The 11,657-nt window shown below is 34.6% G+C and overlaps 1 protein-coding gene across 3 annotated transcripts in view; it reads right to left on the bottom strand.

The window, feature by feature from the left end:
- Positions 1–11,657, bottom strand: part of ATP7A (ATPase copper transporting alpha) — a 137,243-nt gene that overhangs the window by 16,935 nt on the left and 108,651 nt on the right. For all 3 annotated transcript variants that reach the window (XM_019648195.1, XM_019648198.1, XM_019648197.1), the window contains 7 exons: positions 10,487–10,720; positions 8,630–8,721; positions 7,491–7,618; positions 5,085–5,239; positions 4,745–4,879; positions 2,861–3,055; positions 801–983 (listed from right to left, as the gene is read on the bottom strand). In XM_019648195.1, coding sequence (XP_019503740.1) covers positions 801–983; positions 2,861–3,055; positions 4,745–4,879; positions 5,085–5,239; positions 7,491–7,618; positions 8,630–8,721; positions 10,487–10,720 — 1,122 coding nt within the window. The remainder of the gene's footprint in view (positions 1–800; positions 984–2,860; positions 3,056–4,744; positions 4,880–5,084; positions 5,240–7,490; positions 7,619–8,629; positions 8,722–10,486; positions 10,721–11,657) is intronic.

The raw sequence follows: 11,657 nt of genomic DNA, 5'->3' as shown, positions 1-11,657 counted from the left end.
TGTGGGAATTGGTAATATACATAAAAATTTAACTGCATGTATCCTTTGATCTAGCAGTTGCATTGATAGGCATATAACATGGAGATAAACTTTCAAAAGCTGACAAGGATGTTAACTGTACACTGTAAGAGCCAAAACACAATTGTACAATATGGTATAGATATTAAAAACAATGAGGAGGCAGATACACATGTCCTGATATGGAAAAAATCATTTAGTAAAACAAACAAAAAACCAAGATACCAAAGATTGGACACTCTGTGACCTTTCTATGTAAAGTTTAAAAAATAATAAATGCATACATTTTTGGTATATGCGTTAAAAATGGTTAAGGATGCACACTTGTGAATATACTAAAAATTAATGAATTGTATACTTCACTATAGTATGTGGATTGTATCTCAATAAAGCTGTTATTTAAAAAGACTGTTAACAGGCTAACACTTGTTAAACTTTGGAGAAAGGAATTATGGAAGGGGGCAGGAAATGAGGGTTTCCTTTTTCCTTATGTAACCCTGAACTATCTGAAATTTTCCTACCACAAATATGCATTACTTCTATCTTAATTTTTTTAAGTCAACAGGGGTTATCTGTGTACGATTATAATCAATTTCTGTTTTCATCTTTATACTTTTCTGTATGAAGAATCTAAGACATACTATAAAACAAAATGAGAAAACACAATCTCTCTAGCCTCATACTAACTATATACGTAAATCATAGTCAAACACTGGTTTGGATTTGGTCTGAGTAATTTCTATAGGAGATGACTACATCAATAAACAAGGGAAAAATTGTACCTGCTTGCAGTATTTGGTTATGGCTGCTCCTAGAGGGTGTTCACTGTTACTTTCAGCAGTTCCCACAATGGCCAGGATCTTATGGCGTGATATTCTGTTACTTTCCACTAGAACCTTTACTTGATTCACTACCGGAGTTCCATGGGTAATGGTTCCAGTCTTATCAAATACCACTACCTTTACCTGTAAGAAAATTAAAATACAATGCACCTATATGACTTGATAATCTTTACTATCACCTTTCCAGAAATGAGAGAAAAGTTTACTTTGATAAACATTACTATTTTGTTTCTTAATAAATTGATCTTTGACTTAATTTGACTTAATAAACTGTCTTTGGGAGAACAAAAAGAAGGGAGAATAAAGGAAGAAATATTCTTAGTTAAACGTAATAGCTCCCCCCTTGTAAATGTTCAACCTACTGTGGATATAACAACTAAAACTAACTGTTAAGGGTTAACTGTTAATAGGTAATTAAGAGATGCCTCTGGTGCAGGGGTTGGCAAACTTTTGAGACAAAAGAGCCAATCCTGCCCCTCACAACAATTTAAAAATTATTCAAGAGTCATAAAAAAAATGAAATCACCATTATGTGAATGATATCCTTTAAAACTTTTATAAATGAAACTATTATAGTTTTATTTTCATTTTCAATTTTACGTCAGAGTCATATGTACGTACCCAAAGAGCCGCACATGGCTCGCAAACCGCAGTTTGCCAACCCCTGCTCTAGTGCCTTCATAAAAAAATAAAGGCTTTCAATATTGACAAATTATAGATCCGTAGGGGAAATATGGGTATTAGGCAGATGATTACAAGAGAAAGGTAGGTAAGTAATTAAGTTGAAGTGAGCATCGGGTAAGATCTGCTGGGTTTCTTTGACTTTATTGGATCAAGATAAGAAACTTGGCTTGAGAAGAGACAGCTCTGGGCATCAATAAGGGAAAGGCAGCCCAGAAAAAAAAAGGAAGAGTTTAGAATTAGAGAACACCATCACCTCACAGTAAACTCAGAATATGAACCTTGAAAAATGAATAGCTTGAGGAAACAAGATGAAAAGACAAATGACAACTAAATACAAAGCATGACTCTGGACAACAGGGAAAAATAGCTTTTAAAGATGTTATGGAGACAACTGAGGAAGCTGGAATATGGACTATAGATTAGATAATATTGGGTCGTTGGGAAAGTCATGACGTATTTTTCTATGTTTTTCAATGCAAAAATGCGTCATGACTTTTCTGATGACCCAATAGTACTATATCAACTTCTTGATTTTGGTCTTTGTACTTTGGTTATGTAAGAGAATGTCCTTCTTAGGAAAGGAATCTGATATCTGCAGTAAAGAATATAAAGGAGTTTGTTATACTATTCTTGCAACTTTTCTTTAAGTTTGAAATTACATCAAAATTAAAAAATACTATAATATAAACTAATAGCCAGTATTCACTGGCCAGATGAGGTTCCAAATCTGTCTTAAACTGTGTTCTGTGTTTACTACATGCATCTGTATATAGTTTATATCCTCATGAGAAAATACTAGAAGAAACACGGTTTTAGTTGAAGTCAAGTAGCCTGGATTGAGTTTGTTGTGATCTAATATGAGAGAGATCAGGGATGGGATTATATTCCGGAAGTCACAGTTGCAAATGTCAGCTAGTGGAAGAAAGGGAAAGAACCTGCACTGTAACCACAGTGCTACCTCACGATGAAGTGCACAAACAGAATCACACAAAAATAAGTTAGAAGCCTGGAAGACTTGGGCAAATGCCTCTTCTGTCTTCCTGCCCTAAAGACTTTTCTCATGAGTTGGGAGTAGGACTCCAGGTTTTCCACATCAGCAGCTGCTCTAAGAGAATAGGCAAGTAGTTTTAGAGATCTTAGATAATTAAGTCCAATCTGGAGCAGAGCCAAAATAACACCTTTCCTACTTCAGCCCTCAGGATAGTGCCAGAAGGGGCTCAGCTTATGGACCATGGGGAAATAATTTAAGACTTTTTCAGTAGGGGTGCTACTGCCAGCTTGGATGGGACAATTCTTAGTTCTGGGGACTATCTTACCTTATGAGCCATCTCCAATGGCTCACCACCTTTGATTAGTATGCCATTTTGAGCGCCTACTCCTGTACCCACCATTACAGCAGTTGGAGTGGCCAACCCCAGGGAACAGGGACATGCAATGCACAGAACTGTGATAGAGGCTTGGAAAGCAAAGCGTATTATCGTTTCTGTTCGGGAGATACTTCTGTTGTAGCCCTTTAAAAGAAAGGTATGAATTTTGGTTACTGACTTAGAGCTGTATAAAACAAAAAGAACAAAGCTTAACTCTTGTTTAAATAAAACCTCAATTTTGAAGTCACACATAATGCTACTTAGCTACCAACATACATGTTTTAGTTAGTAGTAAGAAAACTGTTTTTATGAATATAAGAAATTGTGACATAACTGGTAAACAGGTCACAGTCCTAAAACCAAGATTTCAATTTTACTGATTCAGAGTTACAAACAATGGAATGAATATAAGGAACATAAAAGTCAGCATTTTTTTTGCCCCATATTGAGAATAAATGTTTTAGAGACTCAAAAATAGCTTCAAACATGGTGCCTAATTCTCAACAAATTTGATCCTAAACAAAAAGAATTCTGAATCTCTGTATACTGAGACCATAAATCTGACTTTCACACTATTCTCTCAAGACAATGAAAAAAATCACCCAACATGCAAAGGGAGCTTAATCACATTTCAATAAAATTATTTTGGATGTAACAATGTAAACTGAGTATATCTGGCGGTATAGCTCTTCATGGCATTGAATATTTGCTTGTGTGGGTAAAGGTGACTGATTGTATTAGGGGAGATCTTCTAAGACCCCCTGAACTCATGATACACATTCCAAAATACCTCCCAGCAATCCTCTTGTTCAATGTGTACTTAACCAACATGAATCATTTAAAGAAACTTTTTTATTATATTAATGACCACATCATGGAATAGATACATAGTTGATATGATTCCACTTGCTATTTAAGTGAAGGGATAAACAGCATGAAACAGTGTACAGAACAGCATTTTTTAAAATAAAGAAACCAACAAAAGACTTTCTTATTAGTAATGCCTTTACAGTGTCAGGCTCTTACTAAGTTCTCAAATACTTAAACTAAGTGTTCATCTAAGAGTTGTGTATCTATATAGAAACAGAGTTGGAAGGGACTTTCATAGACATTTAAGTTTATGCTTTCATATGTCATACGTGTATGTTTTTACTTACACTAGCTCCAATCCTGCAATTTAAGTATTATTATCACTATATTACAGATGACAAACTGAGGCTAAGAGAAGGTAAGTGACTTAAAGACTGTATCTCTAAAATGAGGCACAGTCCAGGTCTGCTTTACCACTTTATGACACCATACTTTAGAGACTGTCATAGAACTGGAAAAAAGCAGGCACTAATATTATATTTATAAAGCATTTAATAAATTACAAAGGATTTCTATTATATCATCTTATTTAACTTTCATAACAACTACAAGTTATGCAGGATAGGATTATTAAAATCTTACTTTATAGGTGAAATTAAAGCTTAGTGAGAAATTAAGTTGACCTAAGATCACACAGATGGTAGGTATATGGCAGGGCTGAGATCATGAGGTTTTCCTCAATATATCCACAGTCCTTTGCGAAAGCAAAATCATGCTGGTAATTAGGTTTAAAATGTAAAAGTTCAATACTTGCTTTGGGAAAATCACAAGTCATAATGAAAAAAGTCTTTCTAAAAGGAAATCTTTTATATTTACAGAAATACAAATGTTATTCTTATCACCCTCCTACTGCAGTTCCTTAAAGATACTATTAATTATTAAGGTTATTTTCCAATTAATTACCTATGCAAAAAATTCACAAACTGTTTTACACAGAGTAAAGAATTGTTACAAGGCACTTACAGGAAAGTAGGTTTCCACAACTTGAAAATTCAGAAATCCAATTATAATCCAAACCAAGAGGGTAACAATGGAAATAACAACAATAAAAGGAACAAAGTAGCCACTGAGTTTGTCTGCAAACTGCTGGATAGGAGCCTAGAATTAAAAAATAATAATATGTATATCAAAGTCTCCTTTTTTGACGATGAATAGAGTATTTTGGTACTGTGCACAAACAGAATTATTTTAATTAACTCCATATTAATGCAAATATAATTAATCAAAGGAAAATATAAAAACTATATCAAGATTTATACTGAGTAGGCTTTAAAGAAAATAGTTCCTTAGGGAGTTAAATTACCTTTGATGTTTGTGCCTCCTCCACAAGTTTGACAATTTGAGAAAGGGTTGTGTCAGCTCCTACATGGGTTGCACGGATAAGTAGTGACCCATTCTGGTTAATGGAACCAGCAATCACTGGGCTGCCCGATTTCTTAGCCACAGGCATTGCCTCCCCTGTGTAAGGAGTAAAGATAGATTTAGGGAGCATAAATAAGCACTATCTTGAAACATACTGTTATTTGTTAATTTTCAAAAAAATATCTAGAAAGGAGGTTCTTATTTCATGAAACAGAATCTGGGAAAATGCCCAGGTGAAAGTTGTTTTCCCTTTTACCTTATGTCAGCTCTGGGCCAAATAAAGGCACACATTTCTTAAACTGGAAAAGCCTAATCTGCTAACTATTGTTGGCAGATATTTTTGGAACTCCACCCTAGTTTTATATTACTGGTTCCCAGCCTATCCCCAAGGAGCCTTTAGAAATGTGGGAGGGAGTTCTTGTTTATAATTACTGGTAGGGCACAGGGTGCATCTACTCCAATTTAGTGTACCAATGTCAAGGATACTAAATATACTACAATGTGTAAATCCCCCAGAACTAAGAATCGTCCCATCCAAACTGGCAATAGCGGCCCTACTGAGAAACAGTCTTAAATTATTTCCCCATGGTCCATAAGCTGAGCCCCTTCTGGCACTATCCTGAGGCTGAGTTATTTTGGTTCTGCTCCAGATTGCCTTAGTTATCTAAGATCTCTAAAACTACTCACCTACTCTTTTAGAGCAGACGCTGATGTGGAAAACCTGGAGTCCTACCCCCAGCTCAGTTGAGAAGAGTCTTTAGGGCAGGAAGACAAACTACTGGGTTGTCGGAAAAGTCATGACATATTTTGTCTATGTTTTTCAAAGATCACTTATTTATATAAAGAACAAAGATCAATCAATGATATATTGCTCATTTTGTTCGATAACCTTTTGCCATCTTTCAGTGAGCTTCATAATTCCTCGTTCATAGAAGGACCTGTCTTTATTTGCAAAAAACTGAACAAGGTGCTGATTTACAGCCTCATCTGAATTGAACGTTATACCATGCAAGGAGTTTTGAAGAGAGTGAAACAAGTGGAAGTCTGATGGCGCAAGGTCAGGCGAGTATGGTGGGTGTGGCAACACATCCCATCCAAGCTCCAATAATTTTTGACGGGTGATCAAACTTGTGTGTGGTCTCGCATTGTCACGATGGAACACACTCCTTTACAATCAACAAGCTCTGGATGTTTCTGGATGATGGATTTGTTCAAACTGCCCAATTGCCGACAGTACACATTCAAATTGATTATTTGGCTCCTTGGTAGGAGTCCAAACAACACAACACCTTTAAAATCCCACCACACTGAGAGCATAACCTTATTCTGATGAATGTCTGCTTTTGATGTCCTTTGAGGCGAATCATCACGTTGGGACCAAGACCATTTGTGCACCACATTATTGTCAACAATCCACTTCTCATCACGTTATCAGTCGCTTCAAAAAAGGATCGTTTTCCTCATGTTTAATGAGCATACTGCAGCTGTTTATACGCGCCGTCAAATGAACTTCTTTGAGTTCATGCGGAACCCAAATATTGAGCTTGCTTATAAGTATCCCAGCTTCTTCAGGTGGTCGTGAACGCTTGAATGATGGATGTTCAATGTTTCTGCAATCTCTCATGTCATGTAACGGGGGTTTGACTCGATCAATGCCTTTATTTTGTCGTCATCAACCTCCCTGACCGAGGAGTGTCGCTGAGATCAAAATCACCAGCACAGAATTTCGTGCACCATCATTGGCACTGATGTTCTTGTATACTGTAAACTTTATGCAACTTTTCACAAGCTTGATGTGTGTTCTTCCCTTTATGGAAGTAAAACAGTAAAATACGGCAAAAATGCACAGCTTGGTCTTCCATCTTCAACTTGTAAAATCTCCAAAACTCAACCAAATCGCTCATTTTTTAAAATATGAAGCTAGAACTGTCAGCTGTCAAATGACATGACAATAACATAGATGCGAATGACTATAGTACTTCCGAAAATGAACCAGTGCCATCTATTGCAAACATGCGTTATGACTTTTCCGACAACCCAATAGGTAATTGGGCAGGTAAATTTGCCAAAGTCTATTGGGCTCTACAGTAGAACAAGATAATTTCCTTTGGTTATACATTCTAGCAATTAACAACCCTCAGTGAAAAGAGCCTTCGTTAACATAACCAAAACCATAAAGTAAATCTGCAAAAATTGATCATTCACACAGTGTTAAAAAGAACTTATATTCTCTTTGTTCATTATTTACTCATTCCATAATTTCTACAAAAAGCTCATCTTTCATGCCTATTTTTCATTAATACTGGATTCACTTCACTTTCATGTCGTGATCCTCTGAAGAACAAACCTGTGATGAGGGACTCATCTACCATAGAATGTCCTTCAATAACACGACCATCCACTGGAAATTTGCCTCCTGGAACCACTTTAATAATGTCTCCACGTTGTACAAGTTCCACATCCACTTGTTCTTCACTGGACATGAGTTAAAATAAAATTCATTATGACAATATGCTTCTCACCCTGATTTTTCCATACAAGCTTTTATTTGTAGTTCATATCAAACTTGTGGCTCCGTAATTGCTTCCAATGGAAGCTACAACTAACATTTAAACTAGGAACTACAATGTAAGTCCTATTCAATGTTGGGGAACAGCTCAGTACCTGGCACAAAGTAGGCACTCTAAATATTTGTTGAATAGTCACTGAATGAACAAATGGAAGCTTTAGAAAATAATGTAATGGGTTTTATTTAACTAAACAATTTATTTGTTGTATAAATATGCCTAAATAATTTTATGAGTATACAAATGAGAAATACAAAAGAATGAAATATAATCAAGCTTTAGCTTTAACTTCCAGCTTACAGGTAACATAGGAGTTATAGAACAAATTAAATGACACCCAAGGAAGCAAAGACAGAAATTTAGACTGTGGAATATTCTACAGGACAACTGATGGATGTTTAACAAGTCAATTGTATGGAGAGGGAAGAGGGGGGAGGAAGGAAAGAGGAAGAAAGAGAGGGAGTAGCTGTTTTAGATTAAAAGAAACATGCAGTCAAATGTAATGACACATGGACCTTGCTTGAATTCCATTTCAAACAATGAAGCTTAAAAAAACATTTTGGAGACAACAGGAGAAATGTGAATATGGACTGCATATTAGATGATATTATTAAGGAGTTATGTTCACTTTGTTAGATGCAATAGGGTGTTACAGTTATATAAGAATATGTCTTTTTTTAGAGATAATACAGGAATACTCAGCAGTATAATTATGACTGGAATTGACTTTAAAATTCTACTGGAACAACAGAAAGACAGAATATACAGATGAAGTAAAGTCTGGCAAAGTGTGAGTAATTGTTAAATCTGGGAGATGGATTATGTGGGATCATTGTACTCTTCTCTCTACTTCTGCGTATATTTGATATTTTCATAAGGAGTTAAAAAAGAAAAAAGGAATGAATGAAGATATAAATACCTCAAGAGGATATTATCAGAGTCAAGAGTTACAATAGTTGCTTCTGTAGCTTGTAGTGAAATTAGCTTGGCTAGAGCCTCTGATGTTTTGCCCTATAAATTAAAGAAAAAAATTTTAACAATGTTAAGGGGAAAAAGTGCAGGGTCTTACCTAAAATAAAGATATAATCTTTAACATTTACCCAAAAGACAGCTTTAGGAATATTAACTAGTTCAAATCAGAAAATGTTTCACTTTGAAAATATGAAGTACACAAAATATGAAATGCATTATTAGGTATAATTTATAAATAAATAATGTAAGTTAATAAGAAAAACATCAGGAACCCAATGGCTACATGGGCAAAGGACAGGAATAGGCAATTCATTTAAGAAGAAATATACCACATTTTGCCATGTATAATGCGCACCCATGTTTTTGGCCCAAACTCTCTGGAAAAAAAATTTTATGTTTTAATTTTTTAGCTGAGCCACCTTGCTACCTCTTGGCAGCTCAGCGGCAGCTCAGCTTGGGCCAGGAATTGAACCGGCGACCCTGTTGCTCAGAGCTCGCACTCTTGAATGAGCTCTTAAACCAACTGAGCCACTTGGCCAGCCCTTATGTTTTAATTTTTTAATTCAAATTTTATTTGTTTACATTTAGGTGCTTGTTTTTTGTATTATAAAGGGATTTTAGCATTTATTTTTTAACATATTATGGTACAAGAAATTTTATGTACCAGTAACAAATTTACAATATTTATGCATCATAGAAGGCCAAGAACTCTTCGTCACTGCAAGTTCATTGTAAATTCAATAAAACCGATTATAATATTCTAGGGTATTATTTTGCACACAGATATTGTTGCTGTTATTGATTTCTAGAGTTACACTTTTAACTCATAGGCATAAATAAAAGAATTTAAAACATTTATATAGATACAGATGAGTACTACTCATGTATAATGTGCATCCTTATTTTCCCTCACAAATTTGGGCAAAACATGGTAATACCCGTTATGTGAAAAAATGTTTATCCCAGCTATTAATGGAAGAAATGCAAACTAAAGCAATTGTATGATACCATTTCATGCTACTGACTTAGCCAGAATTTAGATAGGCGTCAATGCTGATGAAGTAGTAAAACTACTTCAGTAACATATCCTAGCTGGCAAAAATTGTTACAACTTGTAGCATGAGCCACAGAAAGATTTACATCTTTTAATCATATGCTTTGTAATTTATCCTAAGATACTAATTCAATAGAAATGACTATTAGACATAAATATGTTTAATGCAGGGTTATCTAATATTAAAAATTGGAAACAATTTAATTGAGAACAAAAACCAGAATGGTTTAGTAAATTACAGCACATTGATTTGACAGAATATTATTCAGAAATACCAGATAATTATGTATATCTAGACTGAAAAAAATGAAGCAAAAATCTTTACAGAGTATACATACCACCTGTACTCTGTAAGTGGTATGTATACTCTGTAAAATACAAAGGTATATAGAACAGGATTAGAAAATGATTTCCATTATAGCATGAAATTATGGGTGAATATTTTTCCATCATTTTAAATCTTGTGGTCACATCAATTTTTCCATTAATAATGTGATATAAATAAATAAAATAGTACTTCTCAAATGCCTCAACCTGAAACATGGATATATTGAACTATCTACAGTATTAATTCCATAAATTTAGTAAATCTAAAGGAATATTTAAAATATTGCCAAACAAAAATAAATACTTCTTTCAGTAAATGATTAACTATATAAATCAATATATTTTTCCAATAATTTGTCTAGAAAATATTATGGTCATTTATCCACCCAAGATTTTAACAAATGTCACCTTTTCTTACTTTACCTTTGCTATATGTTCCAGCCACCGGCCTAAAGCAATAAATACAAATAGCATGGGAGGCGTGTCAAAAAAAGTAACAGGGTTCACTGTGGCTCTCTCATACATTGCAACTAGAAGAATAACCAAAGAGTAGGCAAATGCAATGGTGGTGGCCAGCACAATTAGTACATCCATATTCGCAGTTTTATGCATCAGTGCTTTGTAGGCCTGAATGTAGAAGTACCAGCCTCCGAAGAACTGTAATATAGAAATAATAATCATTGCTTTTTAAAAAAATACTGAGATTTCCTTTGGCTTTGATCTAATTCATAAACACTAAGGAGAGATTTTAAGCTTAAACAGGTTAGTATTTTAGCACATATGTGTGTACAAGGATTCAAATTGCTGTATAAGCCCATGGCAGCTGTCCTCTATGATTCAATGGATAGTCCATAGTATAAATATAAAGTCAGATGGTTCTTAGATTTTTCTCTTTGATGCTAGCAAAAACAAGAAACTGGAAAAAACTACATTCTTTTGATAAGGATTTTTTATATAAAACTCATCTTGCTAAGTGAAATAAGTCAGACAGAGAATGACAAATACTACATGATTTCACTAATTTATGGAATCTAAAAACCAAAATAAACAAGCAAACAAAACAGAAAGACTCATAGGTACAAACTGATGGTAGCTAGGGGGAGAAGGATTGGGGGGCTAGGTGAAAAAGGTGAAGGAATTAAGAAGTATAAAATGGCAGTTACAAAATAGTCATGAGGATGTAAAGTACAACATAGGGAATATAGTCAATAATGTAATAATTATGTATGGTGTCAGGTGGGTTCTAGATTTACTGGAGTGGGGGAGGTGGGAACCCTTCATAAGTTATATAAATGTCCAACCACTATGCTGTACGCCTGATCTGAAACTAATATGATATTGAATGTCAAATGTAATTTTACAAAATAATAAAAACTTTAAAAACCTGCATCCCCCTCTTTCCAAAATTCAACCTAAGTGGTATATCACAAGCTATTGGATCTGTTGGCTGTTTTCGTTGGTAGACATAACTGGAAAGCTTATTTTTCATTAGTATAGAGAAACATACTAGGATTTAAAAATATATTATTGCCTTTTACAAGCGTCAGAAAAAGGAATAGATTTATTAGATGGAAGTGATCCATAGTAAAAGTTT

The sequence above is a fragment of the Hipposideros armiger genome, unplaced genomic scaffold, assembly GCF_001890085.2.
Source record: "Hipposideros armiger isolate ML-2016 unplaced genomic scaffold, ASM189008v1 scaffold_121, whole genome shotgun sequence".
Lineage (NCBI taxonomy): Eukaryota > Metazoa > Chordata > Mammalia > Chiroptera > Hipposideridae > Hipposideros > Hipposideros armiger.
This window is presented reverse-complemented; position numbering and strand designations above follow the sequence as displayed.